Below are 25,087 nucleotides of genomic sequence, written 5' to 3'. Positions count from 1 at the left end.
ACTGATTTGTAAGAAAGACAACTTGAAAAAAGAGACTTTCGTAAACCAAGAAAATCTTTAATAAAAACATTTTTTAGAAAAAGAAAAGCTGTTGAGCTTTTTCCTTTCTCGGCAAAATCTCAAGGGGAAAAAATGCCGTTTTTGAGCTACTTATGGAAAATCGTGTCGGGTTGCCACGCGCCCGGATTTTCCCGGACGGCCGTATCCCGGAGATGACGTATGGCAACCCTGCTCCGAGCCGACGCTCGGTAAGAGATACCTTGCGGTTGACGCTCGGCGCCGCGCGGCGTACGCACACCCGGCGGTGCCCAGTAGGTGGCGCTCCCCTTTGACTACGCTTCCCCCACCCCCGAGCGGGAGAAGGATCTCGCCGCAACTTCCGCCACCGCCACTCGCCGCTCGAGCCCCTTCCTACGCGGGCCTTCTACCCCTTCACGCTCCTTCTCTATAGCCGGCCACGCCGCGCAGCCAATCGGAGCGCTCCGGGGGCGGTCTCTCAGCCGCGCTCCTCTCAGCCCCGGCGTCACTTGGGCGCCTGCCGTGCGAAGGAAGCGGCAGGCGAAGCGGCGAGGAAGGAGACGCGACCAGGAGGCCGCCGACGTTCCCAGCAGCCCGGTCGCACCGCCGAGGGCTGTCGCCGCCATGGATTACGGGGAAGGTGAGGCGCTCCGGAGAGGCCGCGACGAGGCTGCCGCCTCCGCCGGGCTGGGCGCTGCGGACTCAAGATGGCGGCGGGGTCTGCGGCGGAGGCGGGAAACGGGCCTGGCTGGGCGCGCCATGTTGGTGGGGGAGGGGAGGGGAGGGAAAAGAGCCCCAGAGCCTCGCCCGGGTCTGTGCGGGGGGAGTTAATTTCGCCTGCTTTTTATGTTTTTTGCTCTTCCCACCCCCCTTTTAAATTAATAAATTTCATTTATTGAATGTTTTCAGGCAAGTGAAGACGTTCGCAGGGTTATGGGGGGGCGAAGCTTGCATTTCTTAAAACATCTGATATAGTTGAGGAAAAGAATAAATGGAGTTAATTGGGATACGCAGGAGGGGAAAAAAGAAGATGGGAGAGAGGGGGGGATTCCTGGAACCGCTGAAAGGGGGGGCGGAACTCGAGGTTTGCTAGGCGAGAATTGTTGAATTGTTTGCATTTCGTCTCGTCGAGATGTTTGTTTGTTATAAAGGAAAATCGTGAATACGCTTACACACACAAACACACACACCCCAGCACGATATCCATCATTATCTCCTAACCTGGCCCTTGCGAGGGCGCGCGGGTAGGTAGGGTGGGGCTCCTGCAACAGCCACAGCCGCACGTGGAGAAATCTTTTTCTTAGGTTCACCCCACCCACCCCCAACCCAGGGGCGAGACTAGGCTTTATTTCACCCGGGTCAAAGACCCGGTTTGGCACCCACCCACCCCGTGGGCATTTGCACACACAGGTTGCAAGCCTCACTGGTGCCCCTTTACAGGCTGTGCCTGGGGAAAATAAAACCTGGCTAGCCCCCCCCCCCCCGCCAGCTACGCCACTGCTCAATGTATTATTATTATTATTATTTATTAAACTTCTATACCGCCCTATACACACAGGTCTCAGGGCTGTTCATAGGATAAAATCGCAATATAAAAACCCAAGATACATAATCAAAATACAAACAAGAACAGCCCAATAAACCCCCGCCCCAAATAATCAGTGACGGAAAATACAATTTAAAACACACAATATTTGTAATAAAACATATAAAAGTAAGCACCCATCAGGTATTGTCAAAAGGTAGGTTGAAAGATCAGTTAACTGTCTTTCGAATCAAAACATTTTAGCCAATGGGTTTCCCCCCAATTGTAACCCTTCATAGAAGCTCTCTGATCCGGTGGAGGCTTCCATGAAGGGGCGCTGGGAAGCATTCTCTATTATTCCCCCTTCCTTCTACAGCCCTTGCCCCCATCCCCAAATCTGATCCAAGAGTTGGGGAAACCTTTGGGACAGCATTTGGTGGGAGTATCTTTTTCGGCGCATCCAAAACACTAAATTATCTGGGTAGTTCATAAGTTTGAATTTAGAAAATGAAGGATATTTCCATTTAAACTCTGTTATAGCTGTAATACTTCTTCCTTGGAATGAAGAGCTTTTAATAGTTGTTGCTTTTATGTTGACAACTTATTCTTAACAATGATTGGAAAGCCTACCAGATCTTTTGCCATAAGTTGCATTACTGCTATTCTTATATTTTCTGCAAGAGCGGGACAGGAAAAATGCAAATAGACAATTCACAAAAGCAATTCACATGCCTTCTGCTTCTCAGAGGTTACATCTGGGACCCACTGTACTTTTACTGGGTTCGTATACCTAAGTGCAGTAGGTGGCAGTCCAAAGCAGAGAAGCACAATAATAAATCTGTAGTCTTATGTTTGTATTTTGTTCTGCTATGTTTGGGGTGCCAGCCCTTGATCTGTCAAATGCTGGTATCAGAGAGGTTGATTGATTGCAGTCAAGTAATTCCACAAAGCCAAGAATACTATTGTGTAGGAGAAAATGGCATCTACAAGAGCTGGTGTCTCCGTAAAGAACACATGTTTTTCATTTAGAAGTGGATGACTGCTGGTGGAACCCTGGAGAATAGGAAAGTAACTGAACTAGGCCTTGAATTGGTTTTCCCCTTCCTGTTGGGCAGGTTTTTTAAAAACTGCGTTTTTTGCTTCTGCCAAAAGACAATGTGGGGCATGTGCCAGCTCTTAAAAACTTCAGGCTCCCCCTCCCCTTTACTTGTTCTGGTGGAAGACAGCCCAGAGGGGGCCTCATGCGTTGGGTGAGATCCAGCTATCTTACACTTTGAGAAGACATATTAAAATTGGTGGACTCTCCACGCTGCTCGCAATATATATGATTTCTATTACACGTACAGAGGCACAGAACATAACCCCTGCTTAAATTGGGAGTTGCCTATATAGTTAACTATGGCTAGCAGCTTTGAAACAAGCCAGGAACCTATGGTTTAAAGCAGGGGTCAGCAAAGTTTTTCAGCAGGGGGGTGGTCCACTGTCCCTCAGATCTTGTGGGGGGCCGGACTATATTTTGAAAAATAGATGCATTTTAAATAAAAGGACACATTCTACTCATGTAAAAACATGCTGATTGCTGGACTGTCCGCGGGCCAGATTTAGAAGGCGATTGGACCAGATCAGTCCCTCGGGCCTTAGTTTGCCTACCCATGGTTTAAAGAGTATATTAGTTGCACTTTATTTAATTATTGTTAGGTTTATTTCCAACCTTTTTTCCAAGGTGGCTTACACTGTTATTGCTGATCCACTAGGAGAGGTCACGAGTCTCATTTTAATAAAATCAACTTCCTTCCTTCCTTAGAAATGGACCGTGACTATGGGCATGGTGCCTATGGTGGCCCAAGAGCCATGGACTCTTATATGAACCAGTCATATGGAATGGAAAGTCACGGAGGTGGTGGAGGAGGCGGTGGTGGTGCCAGGTAAAATACTGAATCACTTGCCTTACGTATTAAACGAAAGCATAAATATGTTTGACAATATATCCTTATTGAATTTAAGTGTTCCTTGAACATGCCATGTTGATTCTGTGTGCAAAAAAGCACAGGAAGGTACTGTGTGGTAGATTTTTTTAAAAAAATACTGGGTTTGGATTCTTTTAATGATGTACAGTGCTGTAACAGATTTTAAGATGACTGCATGCATTTGATCTAGAGTCTCTGACATCACCGTTGAAGTAGCAGCATAGAACGTATAGTTGAAGTAGACAATTTTGATTACATTATTTGATTTGATTTTAGCCTTCAATTTTCAAGGAACATTTAAATTTCACTTATTTAGCGCTAATACATTTTGTCAAAATGTTCCCTTGTAGACAAATTGTCATGTCCAGATTATTTTATTGGCAGGTACTAATTACACTAAAATGTGTGTTTGGCTTATTCTACAAATTTTTTGTGCAGTGATCTTACCATTTTGTTCTTAGCGCTGTAATGGGATTCTGATAAGCTTTTGGATTTGCACGGTGCCTGCAGTTCATGTTTACTAACTTAAGGCCATCCTTTTTATGCAAAATTGGTTTTCTTTTAAGATCTGTGCATTTTAAACAAAATAACTGGATGAAACATTAAACTTTGTTGTATTCCCATTTTTATATTTTAATTATTGTATGAGAATGCAAGACTGCAGGTTGGCAACCCTGAATCCACAAGATCTTTTGTGACATTGAAAATCAGGAAACTGCACAGTTTTGTTGAAGAATTGGTTGATATCCAATACTTATGCATAGTTAACTGTCTCAAGATTAATGATTAAGATGTACCTACCGTTTAGTAATCTGCATATGATTGGAGTTCACTGATCAGAATTAATTTAAAATCACTGTTGTAATAGACACTTCTGTAGATGGTATTTTAAATATACAAGTTTGTGTGACTGAAGTTTTAAAAATGAAAATGGGTTATGCTGTTGTAAACGAGGATAGTATACATAGTCACCAGTGTCCAATTTTCAAAGTAAAGGCTTTTTCTGTTTCTACTGAATTAATTATATTTTTATGCTGGGAGAGACTCCCCTTTATAGTGCAGTTGTACCTGACAACTATGTCCCCCTGCACTCTGCCTATTCCTGTACCTCAGTAAATAAGTAAAATACTGTTCTATATGGTTTTTGATGTTTATATGTAATGCATAGCCTTTCCTTCTATCAAGGATACATTGATACTGAAAACTTATACTTGCCTTTTCAGTTCTATACTAAAGTACCTTCTTTAGTCTCTAGAATATGCCAAATGTAATAATAGAATATGGGGTATTCTGGCAGTTGGACTGTATGTTGCAGAAATAAGAAAATTAAATAATTGCACTGTGAACTTTGGAGGGATTAAAAGAAAAAAGTATCAAGTTGTAATTGCCTCTCATTATTGATACTATCACAACTTTCCCGATTGAGAGGAAAGCCTTTTAAATGCTGTTAACTGTTGTTAGGTATGACTTCAAAGATAAAATAGTTTTATTAACCTTTAAGTCTGTGCAGGTGCCTGCATCTGTAAGACTAGGTCTGGGCACAAATAATGAGGTTTAAATACTGCTGATAGACTAAATTTAGTGAAGTTCAGGTATTCTGAACTTTTAATATTACTTTTATGGAAAAATGGCTCAGATAGCTTTCTGTCTGGTCATATCTTGAAATTGCCCAGCCCTAATCAAGGCAAACCCTACCAAAGTAAAATATACATTGATTTGAGTTGATAAATGTCAACTGATGACTTGTCTTTTGAAATGTTTTAACTTTAGTAAGCTTACTTTTTTTTTCCTCACTGCAACTTTTCCAGGTTTGGACCTTATGAGTCTTATGACTCCGGGTCTTCTCTGGGTGGGCGAGATCTGTACAGATCTGGCTATGGTTATAATGAACCCGAACAAAGCCGCTTCGGAGGTAGTTATGGTGGTCGATTTGACAGCAACTACCGGAATAGCCTTGACTCTTTCGGAGGTAGAAACCAGGGCGGGTCTAGCTGGGAAGCACCTTACTCACGCTCAAAGTTGAGGCCTGGGTTTATGGAGGACAGAGGAAGAGAGAGTTACTCTTCCTACAGCAGTTTTTCTTCACCCCATATGAAGCCTGCACCTGTAGGCTCTCGGGGGAGAGGAACGCCTGCTTACCCTGACAGTGGATTTGGAAGCAGAAACTATGATGCTTTTGGAGGACCATCAACAGGCAGAGGCCGTGGCCGAGGAGTAAGTACAGAATCTTTTCAGATTCTTTTCACTAGTCACTCTTTTAAACCCTTTCAAGACCATAGCATTTAAAACAAACGGGCGCTGTCCAAACACAGTGCACTTTTGGCCAAACTGTTAGGGTTGATGACCTCCCAATCCCGTTTGGTATTTACCTAGAACTTAGCACCCAGTGTTTCTTCATTTGCAAGTAAAGCACTAAGAGATTAGTTGCTAAGGCTTTTATCAAATCTCTCCTTTTGTTTGAAAGGTGAAGATTAAGGCAATGGGTTTGGTCTAAAAGGGGTTAAAAGGAATTGCATTTTTCCTTGTTAACACTAGCATCTTGGCTAGTGGGAGAAGTCTTGAATCATTGTAAAGGTTAATTAGAACCTTTCTCCGTTCTGAGTAGCTTAAAGGTGCAATGTATGTATACTGTTGAATTTTAGGGGTTGAATGCCATACAGCTGATTTTGTCCTGATAGGCAGGCAATCAGTTCTACATACTCATTCTTAACTTAATGTAAGGTCACTAGACTTACGTGGAGTAATGGGTATAATAAAGATGTGTAATAAGAAATTAGGTGATTTGAAACCATAGTTAAAGGGGCGCCATCAACTTAACTAATTGTTTCAGAATGAAAACTAACGGTGCACTGAACAGTTTTGTCTAACACTTGCGTGATTTATATATAAAATTGCACACAACACATTCTTGCATGCTGAATGTGATGTTCCAGTGCAGCTTCAAAATTGCAGTTGAAACATTGTGAAAAGAGTAAAAAAACCCTCAAATATCAGCAGGAAAAACTTTTTAACAGCTGCTAGACTCCTGATGGAATACTTCAGGTTTATAAGATGATGATGTCCCATTAACTTACTTTATAATCTTATATTTCATTTTAGTACAAATAGTTAAGTTATAGAAGCTTATCTTGATCTCATATATGCTATCATAAATCTCATAAGCATAATATGTTTCAAGAAACTAGCTCTAAAAAAAACATAGGGTAGTTTATTTATAGCCTAAATGTAGAGATAAAGATCTTTAAAAAAAGAAAAGGTGGTCTGCATCCCTAAACTGTTCTTTCAAAAACGTTTTTACCCATGTGGCATTCTGAAGGGTACAATTGGCATAATAAGATTTAACGTAGAGAGACATAAAAGGAGCTAGGAGCTTTCTTGTAGTTTGGTAATAAAGTACTTTGCATATTTGTGTAGCCCTTGTTGTCAAGACTTTCTTTTTTTTAAGTAGGTTTATGTTACTGAGTGAGTTAAAAGTCTCAGGGAGTATTGACAGTTCACTTTTTAAAACTTAAGTGTGCCTTTCTTGAACTTGAAATACTTCGAGGAATAAGCTACTTACTGTACTTAAAATGCATTGCACCTTTAATGGATCTGGAAATATTTGCTTGTGCAAATGTAAATCGCCTAGAAAGTGTCCTTTTGATTTATGTACATTCAGCGTGGAGATATTGCTAGATTGTTTTTTTGCTAGGGACCAATTTGTAGACAAAGTGAAATTTAGAACGTGTGCATGGACTTTGTTAGCATATTATTTTAATGTTCTCTAACATATTCTGGTGTGCTAGTGCTATTTGTTAGTCAAGTTAGGGAAACTTATTTCTGCTTATATGATTTCACTTATCCGGTCAGATGAGCTTGCTTGATTTAATTAAAGGTATCTGTAGGAAAGCTTGCCTGCCTTTTGGTTGGTTCCTTCTCTTCAGTTTGCTTCTATTTTCAGTGCCTTAAAATGTGTGGAACAAGCCAATTTAAGCATCCTTATGTAGATGTCTGAGAAAGGAAGAGAGGAAATAGTCTTTTCACACCAGTAGATGACAGTTTGATCCTTGTTTTAAAACATTTCATGATACAAAGCAGTCTTGTTTTTCTGCACTCACTGCCGCAAACCCCCTCTTCTTGATATAGGATAGAAATACGTTTTTGGCTTTGTCTTTTGTTAAATGTATCATCTGGAGAATCTGAAGAGAGGGAATATAACTGAAATTAGACTATAACTCAAGATCTGGATTTATGACTTCTCATAAGCAGAAATTCATTTGATATAAACACTTTGTGGTCAATTAACTAAAAAATGAATAAGCTTGCAGTTCTGATGTGTGTTAACTTGCTAGTATTGCGTTCTTTTCCCGGAGTTAAAATATTTGTAGATATGCATTTGTAGGAATTATGTTTCTTGCCACTAGCCATATCATTTTCTAATACTTGCTCTTCACCTGTTTACAGTACATGGGAGACTTTGGAGGCATGCATAGACCTGGAATTGTGGTAGACTATCATAACAAACCCAGTAATGCAGCAGTAGCTGCACGAGGAATAAAGAGAAAAATGATACAGCAGCCGTATAATAAACCAGGTGGGACATTTATCAAGAAACCCAAACTGACAAAACCTAATGTGAAGATGAACCAAAACAAACCTAGTAAGTAATTGAATGAAAGATACAAATAATAGCGCTATTTAACTTTTTCTGGGAGGAGACATTTATGATGATTTGCCATTCTTCATTTTTCAGCCTCAAAGCCCCTTTTGAAACTAGCACATATTAGAAAATTTAATCTGCTACTTAAAATGAAGTCACTTTATCAGATTTGTGCCTATATACTATTCTCCTGTGTGAAATGTTATCTTGGAAAATTAGTCCTTTAATACATGTATGCCTATATTTTGGAACCTCTTCTGGCTTCTTTTATTGTGAAGACTGCTTGCTAGATGCTGTAGGATTATTACCAAGAGAACAATTGCTGCTTAGACGAATTTCAGACCTTAATGTTTGAATGCTTATGGAAATGCAATATTCAGATCAGATTTTTTTTTTGTTCCCTTCTGCAAAGATTGTTGACTTGCTATTTGAAACAACAGAAAGTTAACATTTTTTTTTCTGCACTAACTTCACTAAGCCTGTTTGTATGGATTGCTTTGTATGTGTATTTCACCTTAAATTTCCCCCTCATACTTTTTGGGCGCAGTGTGTGGTTGCTATTAGAATTGACTTGAATTTTGAGAGGACTCCAAATGGCACACATGCCACTTTGCAATATCTCTATTAGTGAAATATTCATAATTGCGATGAATGGAGTATATGTGGATAAGTTCTGTGGCAGAAACCTGAGAGGTTGATAGAATGTAACATATTGCATGGTATCTCTACGTGAATCCCTAGGTCAGGGGTCTCCAACCTCTAAGACAAAAAGAGCCACTTGGACCCGTTTCCGAAGAAGAAAAAACTGGGAGCCGCAAAACCATTGCGACATTTAAAACAAATATAACACTGCATATATTGTTTCTTACCTTAATGTCCGATCTGACAGCGGGCGGGAAGGTGACGTCGGGACTGTGCGTGACTAACGCACGCACCGCCCCCATGCGACGTCACAGCCAGTACAGCGCCCGCCACAGTGGGGAGTGTCGGGGCGCACAATGCGCCTCCTCCCCTCGCTAGTATCCGCCCCGGAGCCGCGGCAAAGGTGTAAAAGAGCCACATGCAGCTCCGGAGCCGCGGGTTGCAGACCCCTGCCCTAGGTGATGGAGACTGGGCCACTTGCCATCAGTGTTGATGGGCAGGTTTGCTGTTCCTGAATGGCTGCATGTGAGAAAGTAAAGCAGATTTTCCCAACCTGATGCCCTCAAGATGTATTGAACTACACCTGTCACCAGCTTTGGCCACTGGCCATGCTGCCTGGGGCTCATGGGATTTGAAGTCCAGTAATATCAGGAGGGCACCAGGTTGGGGAACGCTGGAGTAATGGGTTGTCAGAGGGAATGCTGGTTGGGATGGGGGCATAAGTACTACTAAATTTACTTTCAGAACCTTGAAACCAAAATAAATATTTGCATGTGAATGTAAATGTGCCATCGAATCTAATGCACACCTTAATTTTCGCAACGTAATTTGGCCAAAAATGGTGAGCATTAGATTCGAGTAAATACAGTCACTTGCTGAATTCATCTAATATTGTGCATTTGGGTATTGCTCACTAACATCGCATCAGCTATAGCTTGTGTTGTTCCCGGGTGGCCTGTGCAATAGGTACAAAAGATATTAAATATATATAATGAAAACTGGAAATTATATTTCCTCTTACAGTAGAAGCATACCGGACTAGATTGAGAGATTTCTCATAAGGGTCTCTGCCTTCATCCATCCACCTGTTTCTATTTTGTCTTTATTTTGAGGTAGATTATCCTGTTTCTTGAATGTAAAAATATGTCCTACTGGTGCCCTTAAGCTATGATTTTTGTTTTTAACCAGCACGAAATTGACAGTGGTCTCTGTTTGCTGGAAATATCTTCAAAACCTTGTTTCAGTTGTCTTCATCTCATTTAAGCCAACCTGAGATTTAGGCTTAAGACCTGAGATTTAAAACTTGTTCTTTATATGAATAAGTAACTTTTTAAAAAAGTATTCTACTGTTGCATATGATCTTGTTTCCACAGTGTAGTCAATGAGATGGTCTAAATTTTTGTTTACCATTTCTTGTTAATTCCTCTCACTGGGGTTGGTGGTCTGTTGAAATGCCTCAGGTATGCTATTCTACCTTTGGAGTCTGAGAGTAAATGTAGAAAACACAACTGATTCTTTCATGCGCACAATATGATGACTGATTTTAAGTGTGATATAAACAACGGTGAATTGAATTTAAAAGGTGTGTAACCAATGAATGGAAAACCAATTACACAGTATGATGATGTAATCCTACATGTGCTAGTTCTGCTGCATTCTCCCAGTTTTGCTATAATTTCAGTACCAGTACAAGAGCTTGATTAATTCAAATTATATGTATTTTCTTTGTGGTTTTTTATATAACCTGCAACTGCATGCTATTTTCTTTAACGTATTCTTTCAGTTTTCTATAACCAAGCTTCCTATTTTCCCAGTTTCCCAAGGATTTAAGCAAAATTCTAGGTGAGACAAAATATTACACTGCAGCTTGATTCTCTTTAAATTTCTTCCTCCTTTCATGCTAATAGAACCATGGACACCAAGCAAGAAAGCTACTACAGAGGTAACGATCTCCAGCTTTGCAAAATATTGTACTTTGCAACAAGCATTAGAGTGTGTCTTGATAGTTAACACAAACACCATATATGATCTAGAAGGCCATGGGGCACAGTGATGCTTGTCCCAATGAGATTTTTCAGTCTCTCTCTCCCCCCCCCCCCTTGATAGTGCTGGACTAGAATAAGAACCTGCTGTTAATACAAGAGTGAGGATCTCTGTGGTGCAATCCAGAGATCAGTCTAAAGAGATTAGAATTCAGTGTCACACTATTCCAGTTGCTCCATTCTGGGGGTTCACCTGACCCTCCACAACCCGATTGGGGAAAAGGAAGGGGGAAAGCCCCATTGCAGAAGTGGAAGACGTTGCACTCGGCTTCCACTGATGGGACTGGTTAGGTGAATCCTGCCCATTGAATTTTAAGGGTAGGCAACTGGTGGTTCTTTTATATGTGCCATTGTGGTTTTAGTCTTAATAAGACATAATCGAAAGGCAAGATAAAAGCCATGTACTTGTGACTCTTCACCTACTTCCAGATTTTGGTCATGAAACCTGCATTTCTAAAAAACACATTTAATACATTTATATCCTTCCTTTCCATCATGGAACTCAATGCAATATCAGTAATAGAATGAACACAGCGAAAACATAAAAAATGGCTGCATGAACATGGCACAACACAAAAACCAAAGACCCTCTCATAGCCTGGTAGAATACAAATGTTAAATGACATCCGCTAAAAGCTCAGTGTAACAGTTCTGGTGCTCCTTGTCACATGTGCCACCACAGGAAAGTTCCTGCTTCCATTCTGACTTCAGATGATGGACACCATGTAGGGAACCCCAGGAAATTTGCTGTATATGGGAATGGTCTCATAGCGTACATCCTCCTGAGATTGATGGGGCAACTCATTAAAGTTGAAAGAGCAAAGGTTGAATAATGGAAACTTAATATTAGGAAAGTGGAAATACATGTTGGTAAGATTAAAGGATAAGGAGACTTCCATTTCTGAGTTGGGCAGCTATTAGAAAAGCCAGGAAAATAGAAGCTTTTGTCCCGTCAGAGCCTGAATGTTGAGCAAGATACAAATGCTCTTGTAGCTGACATGCTTGGTTGATCAGAATATTTTATCACGCCATGTGCAAAGTAGATGTTCCAAATCTGATAAAATAATTTTGATCAGTCAAGCATGTCAGCGACGAGGATATTTGCATCCTGCCTAATATTCATTAGCTCTAAGGGTGCAATTCTAATGATAATTACAGTTTTAAATGCATTATGCTATGTAATAGCACAACTCTTCAAAAGGTTTGACTGATGCCAAATAAGTGGAATTTAAAATTATCAGTTTCAGCGGAATCCAATATTTTATCATATAGTGGAAGTTAACCTTCCTCTCCACCCTTTGCCCCGCCCCCACCGCTCAGAAAAAATCTTCTTTAGAGGGCAAGGAGAAGAGAGGAATGTGAAGTCCTGTTCTGTGAATGAGTGGATGCCTGCTCCACTCGCCCACAGACAGTGTTCAGTGCAACCAGATTTACTCATCACCACACTAAAAATGGTCTTGTAGCAACTTAACATACAGAAATACACAACCAGAATTTACTTTTTTAATTCATTCCTCTTAATTCAAGCTGATCACTTCAGCTAATTGAATTGAAATGAATGTTTTCTTCCCGTTCTGGAATTAATGTGCCATGTTTTGTCCGCTCATCTGTTTACTCTGGAAACTTGTGCGTTTTGACCTTTCATTAGGGTAATGAAGCTGAAGCAGGTGGCGCAATTACAGATGAAGACTTTACACAAGATGCCTGTGATGGCATCTGTCAGGAATTTGAAGGTAAGCCTGCTTATTTTATCAGGTAACTCAAGGTACAGTGCATCTACGGTTTCATCTGGTGACATTTTCAAGAAAAACTGTACTTAATGATGTGTTATTTCCTGCAGTTGTGTGTTTCATCTTCAAAACAGAGAATGTTTAGTTCTATGGCTCTTGACTGTGACAAACGTATCATTACTTGCTTGTGATAACGTTTTCTTTTCTACACCCAGATCATGTATACAAAACACTTATTTGACTTTCTGTTTCCTGTAGCATTAATGCTATCACTTAAAATTAGAGCTCTAGTATTGATCATCCTTATCTTTGTAGTTACTTAATATTTCATGGTATTGATTTTAAAGTAGACCAACTGCCAGCTGTTCTTCACCATAAATTGGTTGTGTTTATACATGCTGCTTATTAAAACAGGTAAACTATCTATTTCTAGGAGAAAGATGTTTCAGTTGCTAAACCATATCTTCAAACCCACAAGCAAGAAAATTCTACATTGAGGCTGAAATTCTGTCCTAAACTTCTTTTCCCCCTGATGTGCTTTGCTATTGTATACGTTCTGTATGCTAAATGAGGAATGCTGGGAACTTGCTACAAATTGTGTGGAGTTTCTTGTCTCAAAACCTTGGGTGTATCTCATACTGTGTAATAGGCTTTCCATTGAAATACTGTTCACTGAAATACTGTTTGTGCTGCTATGATTACAAGGTGAAGCGGAATCTTCTTCTTTTTTTTTTACTCTAAAATCGAACCATCTTACCACTTCAGGTTACCACTGAAGCCTGTTTTGAGATTCTAGTGTAGTGTTGTATCTGGATTCATATTGATGGCACCTTAGCAAATTCACAAGTTGTTCCGCTTAAATCCTCAAATAAAGCATCATGCTGGAAAGTAGGTGTCTTGAGTTGGTTTCTGGACTTGAGCCTCCATTCCTCTGGACTTCAGTAAATCTAGAGATTTAGAAGGTGTCTGCTGATCTTGAGAGACAAGGTGCAGACTTTCTCTCTACAGAACCCAATGTCAGATGGCTTATACAGCAGTTAAACAAGGACTCACTTGCGTTTCCTTTGAGGTAAGGTGCCACATTGCAAGTTCATCCCTATGGAGCGCTTCGGAGAGGCCTAGGGATTCTTTGGTGGAATGGATTTCTCTGTGTGTAAAAATGCGAGTGGAGTGCTTTCTCTATGTACTGGGGGAATAGTACTTCATTGTTTGCTCATCACCTCCAAAAGTAATTGTAGGCTGTTCTGATTATTATTCCTACCTTGGGTGTGAATAGCAGTCAGAAATTGACATCATTGGTACCTGTTTTTAATAAGGCAGATGTTTCTTTCAAAGAGACATGCAAAGGAGAGAACAGCTGTTTGGCTGCTTGAAAATCATGTCCAGATTGACATCAAAAACCCCATTTTGCCTGTGAATTGAAAACCTGCCCCCCCCAATAAATGCATGGAATCCGTAACATCTTTGAAACGAAATTTTGAAGTTGCTTTTCTGAATATGCAATCACAAGTTTGGAAGAATGAGGACTGTTCATACATTTTGATATTTGTGTTAAAACCCACCAGATTGTCAATCATTTGGGGGGAATGATTAGGAAACCTGTACTCAATGTTGTGTCATAGTTTAGGGTTAAAGTGTTCCATTTTATTGGGATTTTGAAGATTGCATGCTTTTCCTTTTCAGATAATAGTTTTCCCTATTCAATAAGCTGTCTTCACAATAAAACCAGGAAGCATCTAGCTTAAAACAGCATAAATTTTATGCATCATTAAGTTTGATATCTCCTTGATTGTAGGCTCTACAACTGTTTACTGTTCTCTGCTGGTCCCTTACATAGTAGTGCCTTTAGTATCTAGGCACAATGAGGTTAGGTTGGCTTTATCTTTTGCTAATTCTCAAACCTACACTGAAATGCTTGGATATTCCCTTTAGCTTTAAATTAACTAAGCCCTGCTAGATGCCATTGGCATAGGTGGCTTGACTTTATTCCTCCTTAATGACGCCCTAAGTGTAGTGGTTGAGATGGAGTGGTGTAGGGTAAGTTGGACTTCACATTTCCCTCTTGTTGGAGTCTAGAACGCAATTATTTATTTAGCTCTTTAATTCTTTTTAGGTGTCAAGCCGGAGGTGAAAAATGAAGAGGAAGAAAAACGTCGAATTGAGGCAAGAAGAGAGAAGCAAAGGCGTAGAAGGGAGAAGAACAGTGAAAAGTATGGTGATGGTTACAGGTTTGTGGTGGAAATGTCATGAATTTGTCCCCAGCCAAAATTCACAGGCGTGCAAAGTGGGAATAGCATCTTCCTTATGCTGTCTTTGCTCTGCCTGCTCCATGGTGTCTTATGCCTGAGCCCCCCAATGCCACACAGACAGTATGCTATATTTCCATGTATCTGGAAGGGCAGACACTATGTATTTCATGATAAGCCGTTATTCCTGAACTATCAGGAATACCCAAAGAATTATTCATTGTAAGGAGAGAATGCCTGCACACCATGTTGAGGGATCTCCTAGCGAATTATCATTTAATCCTATTGTGAAGAGTGTGTGCTTAGTTTCAGTGGGAAGGTTCACAAGTTGTAATGAGTTTCTTTGGTTTTGTTACCCGTTTGTTGTTGTTATTGTTGCTGTTATATCTGTACCCCCGCCCATCTGACTGCATTGCTGCAGCCACTCTGGGCAGCTTCCACCTAATAAAACATAAAACATTGAAAACTTAACAATACAGGGCTGGTATCGTGGTTAAAAGTGAGCTGCAAGCCCAAAGGTTCTTGGTTCAAATTTTGCCATGGTCATAAGCTCATTGCAAGTTTCCATGTTCCATATGGAGGCATAGTGCATGAAATAAATGTGTTGTGGCACTTGGAACATTTGCAATGCTATATGAAAATGGTAATTGTGATTTATTGCTGTGGTTAAATGTTTGACAAGTAAAACTTGCTCAGCACTATCTGGCAGGGACATCAAATGATGTCCACCCACTTGCACAATGGGACTTCCTGTCCCTTTTCTCCCTCCACATACCCCCATATGTGTGGAGCAGATTTTGGGAGCGCATGGAGGGCTGAGGAGGGAGGAGAAGTCTGTTGCAGAACTGGGATGTCCATTTGCACTATGTTGGATTCGTCCGGGGTCTTTGATTCTATATAAACATTGAAATACTGGACTGTGTGTTCTGCTAACAAGCAGAAAATATAAAAGTAGCTGCTGTTTTGACTTAATATCACCTGCTTAAACAGGAGCGATAACATATTTCTTTCTCTAGAGTACAGTAACTTTAGGACTGTTGAGTCACTCCTGTTAGAGTAATACTGCGGATTTCTATTATATTGTAGTACTGTGATTAAAATGTGTAACTAGATGTGCCTTTTACTTTTCTGCCACCTCTACCTGGGTAACCATGCGTCTGCAACAAAGAGCCTTGTTGCACATTAAAGACCAATGCCTTGTGGCAGAATCTTTTGTGGGCTAGAGTCCCATCAGAATGAGGATTCATTTGAATTTCTCTCTGGTCCATGAAAGCCTGTGCCACAACACATTTGTTCCAATCTTTAAGGTGCCACGAGATGAAATACTGGTCTTGCCGTTCAACCCAAGGCATGCTTATTCAGAAGATACTGTATTTTTCGCTCTATAAGACACACACGACCATAAGACACACCTAGTTTTTAGAGGAGGAAAACAAGGGGGGAAGAATCTCTCCAGCGAAGTGGGAGGAGAAATGGAAGAGGCTCTGTTTCTCCTCCCGCTTTGCTGAAGGGGCGCTGCGCAGCTCTCCTTCTCTGCGCAGCGCCATTCGCTCCATAAGACGTACACGCATTTCCCCTTACTTTTTAGGAGGAAAAAAGTGTCTCTTATGGAGCGAAAAATATGGTACTCTCACTTATTTCTATTTCAGTTGCCACCTTGTACGAATCACATGCTTAAAGGGTCCAAAAGAAACTCCAAGCTGACTTAGATTATTGTGATGGAACCATCTTTGTGTTTTTAACCGTATATAACATTTGTCAATGAAATGAACTGAGTGTTGCAGTGGCAGGATTTTAACAAATTCTATATCTCTCTGTGCAACATGTCTCTATCTTCTGCCAGAATGGCATTCACCTGCTCATTCTGCAAGTTTCGAACATTTGAAGAAAAAGACATTGAAGCTCATCTGGAAAGTCCTGTTCACCAGGAAACATTAGATCATATTCAGAAGCAAACCAAATTCGATAAGGTTGTGATGGAGTTTCTACACGTAAGTTGTCTAAATGGAGCTATAGATTGGCTTGTGAAATGCACGATTCACAGTGGCGATAACCTTGGGAAAATTGGGAAAATTGAAACAGTATTTCTAACACCATAAGTAAAGTGATACATTTTTCTAAACATAAATAACGTTAAAGAGTTCTTAACACTTATGTTACTTGTTTTTATACATGGAGTGTGTTGCGTGACAAAGCCCACCCCCCTGCTAGGACCAGTACTTTAAAATAACCTTGCACCTTTCAGATACCAATTTCTGTCTTCATTTATACACCCGGGATAAATGCTTCATCTTGCTGCATGGCAGGGATGGCATTGACCAAGAATAGCACAGTGATCAGGTTCGAAAGAGCTTGCTTAGGCATGAGTGCTAGCTCAGGGGAATTCTCAAGATCTCTTCTTTCACTGGTGAACCCCTTTGCCGGATTGCAAAATGCTTTTGAATCTGCTCAGTTACAAAAGCAGTTTGCAACACTGCTGTCTTTATGGGGTAGTGGTGAAAGCCTCTACTGTTTTCAGAAGATATCTCTCTCTCTCTCTCTAAAGCACCAACCCCCTTTGGGCTCATCAAACTAATTTCATAATACTTTGGATCCTGGCCAGTGAGTCTGGTAGCTTCAGTATGTGGGAGGTGAATTTAAAACAAGTGAAGATAATGTTTGATTTCCTGAAAGTGATGTACACTCTCTCCCTCCCCCCCCCCAAATCAAGGAATGTATGGTGAATAAATTCAAGAAGACCGCTATGCGTAAGCAGCAGACTACAAGCCAAATGGAAGCTGCCCAGATGACTGAAAAAGATGTTATGGAAGGCAAGTAGCCTATGAAAGCGTCTGCTGTGTGTCAGCATAGCAAATTTGTCATGTAGGCACAGTCTAGAACTGTACGTTAACAAGGCCAAATCAATTCCTAAATTTGGTCAACAACTCAGAAGTTGGGGGTGCCGGTCTCTGGGATAGGGCCTGTTTTTAGACACCTGCCGAAAACTCCTTTTCCAGCAAGGTACCACAGTGTACAAGTTAGCTGTATTTGTATTATTTATTGATAATTAATTTATATTTCATGTATATTTGTGTTTTAATAGTTTTGCAAATTTTCGCTGCATTTTATGGATAATTACATACACCGCTTAAAGAGTTTGTCGTCAAGAGGCCCTATGAATCTTACTTAATAAATGCATTTTGAAAACGATATTGGACTTGATGGGACTTCCCATTTAACTAGCAAGGGCAAGTGGTTCTGTAAACCTAAGTGATTGTTACTTAAAACAATCAATTTTGGGTTTCGGGAGGAGAAATGTGGTAAATGTTGAAGAATTTTGTGCCACTGCACCAGGCATTTGCAAAACTCCCATCCTTGCTGCCTACTTGTAAATCTCCTCTGTAGAATAACTTATCACTTTTAAATGTGATAGTACCATTAATTGGCATAAATTTGGAAGAAATTCTTGTTCCTCCCTTTTGTCTCATAGTTTTGCAAAATCCGTTTTGTTTGATATGCACACACAGATTCCTTAACCCTTACTACATGTCTTTCTCTTAGCATAATCTGTTACCCTTACCATATTTGTTTCCTTGCCAGGTGTCACGGCTGATGACCACATGATGAAAGTAGAGACTGTTCTCTGCTCTGCATGCAGTGTTTATGTTCCTGCTCTACACAGTTCTGTTCAGCAGCACTTAAAGTCTCCTGAGCATGCAAAGGGAAAAACGGTAAAATTTGACTGTAGAGTTTCCTTTTACCGTATTGATTGACCACTAAAGCGATAAAGATGGTCTAGTGCTGGCAACCCCAACCTTCGGCCCTCCACATGTTTTGGACTACAATTCCCATCATCCCTGACCACTGGTCCTGGGAGTTGTAGACCAAAACATCTGGAGGGCCGCAGGTTGGGGGTGCCTGGTCTAGTGTGTGTCTTGGTCCGTTGCTTCAAAGAGCCCATTCTTTCCCCGCCTTTGTTTGCTTTGCCATGTCATTCAGTCGTCACTATCAGCAATAGTTCATGGTTACACCACACAGTAGTACAAAAATACCAGCTCCCGTGTAAATTAGCAGAAGAAAGGGAGAGTACCTAATGAGATGATAATAAAATTTTTTATTTATACCCCGCCCTCCCCAGCCAAGGCCGGGCTCAGAGCGGCTTATATTTGGTGCTTATATTAAATCTAAACGCAGTTGGAAAAGATCTGGCTGGGTAGTGGTTAAGATTACATACTAGCCCAGAGCTGTTGGTGCCACACAATCATAAACTATGGGATTGGCTTTCCCGGCCAACTGAAGATTTCACTTGGAATCTGATGATTCTGCTTGGCCACAATCTAATCAGTGACCCAGTGGCTTGCTTGCTAGGACTAAGCTGTAGCTGGATACAGAATACTGACAAAAGCTAAGATCACCTTTAGTGCCAATCCTCCTCCTTGAATTTCAACTTTGATTAGATTGTCCCCCCCTAATTCTATGGTTCTCTGCACTTAGAATCATTTGAAAATGAGTAGAAAGCAAAACATAAGCTCAGTGCTCATTTGTGCAGACAGTCGGACGTACACAAACGAAGTACGACAGGCCATTCCAAAAGCAATAAAGAGAGCTCCACCCTGCCACAAATAAATGGTTAGCGTTGCAGTTAATAATGACACCTCTGTAGTTGCTCTTATGATGGACGAAGTCCAATCATAGTTTTGCACTTACTTGGCTTTCCTCGTGTATAGGTTTAGTTTCCAAATAGACTAGTACTAAACTCCAGTGAAGCAACCATGCACACATGGGATCATGAAGCCTTCATGGCTTCTGTGAACAGGAGGAGGAGAGGTTACTCTTGCACCCCAACATTATGTTGAAACACTGACAGGAAAATAAACACTGATATTTTTCCTCTTTGGGGTAATAAGGGATTGTCTTGATATTTTTAGGAAAATAAGAATTTTTCCAGATTATTGAAAGTCCATTGAAAACCAAAATTTAAAAATACAGGTTACTTCCCATTATAAAAACAAGTTTAAAAAATAATAATAGCCTTAATCCAGTTGGTGCCCTTGCGGTCACAGAAATGCATTTGAGAAGCATCCAATAATGGGGATGGGTTTCTTCCACCATTTTCCTTCCTTCCTTCCTTCCTTCCTTCCTTCCTGCCTCCCTCCCTCCCTCCCTCCCTCTCTCTCTCTCTCTCTCTCTCTCTCTGCCTCCCTCTGCCCCCTCAAACTGTCCCAGTATTCTCAACAAATCCATTCTAGAGAGTTGGAGGTTACTCCAGAACAGAGTGGAAAGCGGCATGGGGGGCTGGGGAAGGGTATTGGATAAAAATGACCTTTCCTCCCACCGTTCGAAATTAGCAGGGCACCCGACGCATTTTGCACCTAAAGATTCTCCATTTGCGAGCACCTCCAAAAGTCTGGGTGCCATTTTTTGCACCTGGCTGACACTCAACGATTACTGAAATGTATGTGCTTTGAAGCCTCGAGGTATATGTTAAGGATAGACAATATGTTAAGGAGTTTAACAATAAAGAGTAGGGTGTTTTGAAAACTGAAGTATGGTATCAATATTTTTATTGTCAACACCAAATTAAATATGTATTAAGAATTTTTGCTAAAAATCTGATATTAACAATGTGACACTTACGTGAATTGACTATTAGTTCATGCTTTTCAAAATAATAAATAAATAAAAAACATTCTGTTTTGATGCCCACAACCCAGGTCCCAGAAGTCATTTGGTTCCTAGGTTTTTTATTTCAGTTTCTAACACTGTTGCCTCCTCTTCTGCTACCTTGTTACCTAGTTTTCCATTTATAGCTTGCTCTTATCATTTCGTCTCTTGTGGTTGACTGGAAGATGGATAGAATTTTATGTTGTCACCATTCCCCCCCCCCTGAGAAATCAGTGCTATTAATAGATAACCAATGAAGTAATTCATGTCCTATTTTGTATACAGCTTAAATTTAGTGATTGAATAAGTGTTTGGATGTGGTCACTTGGCAAGCCATACATTATTTTGATGAGATTAAGGGTGTTGCTAGCATGTTTTAAAGACACGGGAACTGCTACAACGCTTTATGAAGCCAACTTTATTTCCAAGTGTTGACAATAGGCCTCAAATAGTATGTGCTTGTATATCATAAAAATTAATGCAGACAAAATGGAATCAAAATCCTGTTCTGCAGTTGATCAAAACCAGTAGGGTTTGAAGATCATTGCAGAATCTCATTTAATGATCCATAATAAATATAAAACCACAGAGTCCTAAACTATCCTTTTATGATTGTACTAAAGCCAGCTGTTTAGTTGGTACATAGCACTCTTAACAGTAATTCAACTTTTTTCTGAATATTTTACTTTTACTTTTCTCTTCAATAACCAGTTCATATGTCTGGCTAATATTGCATTTGTTATAATGGGAATTGGATGTCTCTTTGGAATAGGTTTCTAGTGCTTGTTTTTACAGTATAATCTTGTTTACAGACTTACAAAGAGCAAATTAAAAGAGAGAGTGTACTAACTGCTACCAGCATATTGAATAACCCAATTGTGAAGGCACGATATGAGCGCTATGTCAAGGTAAGCTTGCAGTATGACCTAACTTTTTAGAGGCAGATAAAGAATGCTTCAGATCGGCTCCTGCATGATTTTCTCGATTTGATCATTTATAAGTGAAGTAATCCTATATTTTTAGTTGGGTACCTGCACTTCACATCAGTAGATAAAACAGCTGCAATCAGAATAAATAAAAATTAATTGATTGATCAGAAGGGCTTGTCTATTGATCAATTAAAATGGCAAATATTTGTGTACTAAAATATTTCCAGTGGAAGAAACTTTATTTGTCTAATAATGCACACCATACCTTAGAAAAAGTACTCCTTTGTCAGGTAGTTTGCAGTTTTTTACTTGTTACTACTTCTTAAAAATATGTTTGATAGGAGGGTGTTTTTAGTGAATTGAAATATTTCTGATCAATTAAAAGTTGCAGCTCTTAAGTAGAAACATGATTTCAGCTTGAGTAGTACTCAGTATTAACTGCCCTACATTACCTTAAGACATAATTTAGTCTAAATGGAAGAAAATGGAACGTGTGGCTATCAAGCCATGAAAACTTCAGCAGCCTAATGTGGTTTGAGTTTGCGACTGTAGATTAATTGGTAGGAACAGTTTGGCTTCCAGTCCATTGTCCAGAGGGCCAGGGAGGGGCAGGCAAACCTCCCCTCTTAGAAGAAAGACTCATCAGTGCCTACTGTAAAGCCCTGTTGATTGGTTGCTGGAGGAAAACCAAAAGGCAGTCTTTCTTTGTCTAGTTTCTGGCCTCTTGTTGTTATTTGTAGGCATCTTTCAGGGCACGGCCGTCACAAAGCAGCTTGCATAATCGGGAAAGAAAATACATGGAAGGAAAACTGACATAATGGAACAGAAAATTTTAAAATGCACAGGTCACTTTGCTTAAAAGTTACTGAGTAGTACAACAGGAGACTAGTAATACTTATAACGCTTGCATCTTTTGCGACATTAAAAGATCTCTTTTAGGAAAAGAAGCCGTTTGAAATAAATAGGTAAACAGTAAAACTTGTAGGTTGGAAATGACATGCACATCTGTGGGTGGGGATTCCCTATATGTATTCCATTTAATCACTGGGCAGCTAGAAATGGCGTTGTAGAGGTGGACAGGGAAGGGGGAATGGCATATTGGAAGTGGGACAATTACGTCCAGGGGTCCGGCACACTTCCTCCGCGCAGCTCTGCTCTTCCCCCCTGGAACCTTTGACTCCAGCAGAGTAAACACAGCAGAAGTAGAAGCTTGAACGTTCTGTCGTGTGGTAGCAATAACTCAGGCCGAAACGCAGCTCTCCTTATCTTAAAGTCTTTATTGCTGTACAGATCAACACATCGTAAATCTTCCCGGTGAGAGTTCGCCCATGTTGCTCCTTCTCTCCTTAGAGCAAACACGCAGACTGAAAGCACACACAGAAACCACTCCCTTTCCGTGTTCTGTGCCCGCCCTCAGAATGTGAGGCGTCATCACTCAGAACTCTTAACCCTGTAAGTTCTGAGCCCCCTCAACATGGCAACCACCTTACTCATATCCCTGCCTGGCTTTCACCAGCAGAGCTGAAGTAAGCTTGTGGCAGCAATTCCTCTGTCTGACCTCTGATTCCCCCAGCCTCAAATTATTTCCCTTCCACTGTTCCGAATAGTAGGGAAATTCACTACATTAGGTTTTCTCCCTGGTTTGTAGGTATGTCAGGTACTGGGAAGGCTGTGGATCCTTAAGATCCATGCTTGTCCCTGGCACACATCCAGTCTTATCAATAGCATGCCTGCTTTTCACCCTGACTGACACCAGAGTTGGTCAACAGCTGAATAAATTTATGTGGCATTGGAAGGAAGCACCCAACATTGGATCACCATGATGAGATCAAACAGAGGTCTCTATCCTCAGAGAGAGATCTAATGCTTCCTTTGTTCTCGTGAGATGCCTTCCAGAAATCATAAGATTTTGGTGTTAGTGTGTTACCTGTCTGGTTTCCCCCCCCCCTCCCCAGTTGTGATTTTATTGAACTTTGCAGAATATGTGAGCCAAAAACGTAATACGGAATTAATCCTGCTTGTTCCTGCACGTACATTTTAAATGCAGACTATCGTTTTACTTATTTATATTTGCAGCAGTTTCGTAACACTCATTATTTAAAGATGCCTTCTAAGCATGCCATGGGAATTGTGTATCCGGTTTTATCCCGCTGTTTCCTTGCATTTTCCACTGCGTTCTTCACCCAACATGCTTTGCCCAGTGTTGCTAATATTTATCAATGTTCTTTCTAGGGTGAAAATCCATTTGAAGTTACTGACCAGACTCCTGAGCAGCAAGCGGAAGAAGACAAGGCAGACGAACCTGTGGAGGAGGAGGAAGAGGAAGCAGAAGCCGAGGAAGAAGAGGAAGCCGAGACTGCAGAACAAACCGACTTCACTCTTGACCAAACTGAGGATGCTTAAATGCGTGAAATGTGCACAAGTAGAGGAAAATGCCGCTTTATTTTTATTGTTTCCGTGGCTAAGTGTAAAATTTATAGTAGTTAGAAATAAGGCTTTTTACCATCCCTACGCTATGCATGCATTCCATTTAAATTGAAAATGTGTTTGTTACTTTGCTTTTACCTTTGCTTAAAATGAAGGCAAAGCTGTTTTTAGTTTAGCTTTAATAGTAAGCCGGCGGCTGTTAGATTCGATTAAACATTGTACGGTGTATGTGTTTTTAATGTTGGTTTTCCTCTCTTGGTGTTGAGAATCGGAAATAAAGGAACGAGACCGTTTAATCATTTCAGCACAAAGGTATTTCAAGTGAATGCTACAGCTACTTTGTTTTAGACTGCATAAACTTTAAGAATTATGTTGTGAGTGTGGCCGTCTTTTGGACTGCATCACTCATTGTAAAATACATGTTACAATATATCTTGTAGTCTTTTTGTGATAAAGATGTATGTTTGTAGCAATAAAACATTTTAGAAATCTTAGTGTTTTGTTGTTTTAAGCATTGGGGGGGAACAATAATTGAAAACAGTTAAACATTAAAGTAGAATTAAAACTATATATTAAAAACATACAGATACGCACAACAAAAGCACAAAAGCCTGTTGAAACAAGGTGGTCTTCGCCTGCCAGTCTTAACTTTTTATAGGGAGGGAGCAGACACCAAGAAGGCCCTGTTGATCTATGCTTTATGAATGCTGCTTGGAAAGCAGCCTAGTGGCTCTGCTCCACCTGGAAAGCTTCTGCTGACATGTTGCTACCAAGGCCAAACAAAATTTTGCTTTCCTTTCCCTTGTTTGTCTTGTATATTTCTGAAAGGTGGCAGCCCCCATCCTCGAGACATCCTCAGACTATCTACAATGGACTATGCACCTGCCTTATTATGAAAAGCCACAGTGTTCCCTTGGTCAAAACCTAACTGTTTTCCCCAGACCCTTGAATTCTCCCACCTCACTACTAAAGTGAAAGACCCCGCAGGCCTAATTAGGCTCACTGCTTGTTGTATGGGCGCTATTTTACCCTGAGCTAACCTGTTTGTCTCCACTACTTTTAAAAGTGCATAGATTGTTTGTCAGTCCTTACCACAGAGGTAGGAACTCTGGGCTCTCCAGAATATCTTTGGGTAATGATCATTTGTCCCAGCCAGCATTGTCTTCGGAGAAGTATCGTAGCTCAGCAGAAGAAGACTTCAGTTCCGATTCCCAACATCTTGTGGGACTTGAAGACAGTGCTGTCCAAAATTTTGGAGAGTCAAAGTAGACCAGGAATG

General features: G+C 40.6%; 1 protein-coding gene across 4 annotated transcripts; it reads left to right on the top strand.

Moving 5' to 3' along the window:
- Positions 1-219: 219 nt before the first annotated feature.
- ZNF326 (zinc finger protein 326) lies at positions 220-24,302 on the top strand. 4 transcript variants are annotated; one of them, XM_083620699.1, is made up of 12 exons: positions 220-658; positions 3,348-3,468; positions 5,319-5,724; positions 7,954-8,149; positions 10,699-10,733; positions 12,482-12,566; positions 14,677-14,791; positions 16,653-16,800; positions 17,520-17,619; positions 18,389-18,519; positions 21,265-21,360; positions 23,614-24,302. In XM_083620699.1, the coding sequence occupies exons 1-12, from the start codon at positions 643-645 to the stop codon at positions 23,782-23,784; spliced, it is 1,620 nt and encodes a 539-aa protein (XP_083476825.1). In that variant the 5' UTR covers positions 220-642; the 3' UTR covers positions 23,785-24,302. The 4 variants fall into 4 exon arrangements, with proteins under 4 accessions (XP_083476825.1, XP_083476826.1, XP_083476828.1 ...); XM_083620700.1 differs by having other exon boundaries at positions 459-658; positions 14,677-14,773; XM_083620702.1 differs by lacking the exons at positions 10,699-10,733; positions 12,482-12,566 and having other exon boundaries at positions 459-658; positions 14,677-14,773.
- The last annotated feature ends 785 nt before the right edge of the window (positions 24,303-25,087 follow it).

Source organism: Podarcis filfolensis, assembly GCF_964270895.1.
Source record: "Podarcis filfolensis genome assembly, chromosome: 6".
Classification (NCBI taxonomy): Eukaryota; Metazoa; Chordata; class Lepidosauria; order Squamata; family Lacertidae; genus Podarcis; species Podarcis filfolensis.
Note: the sequence above shows the minus strand (reverse complement) of the source record. Positions and strands in the feature narration are given on the sequence as shown.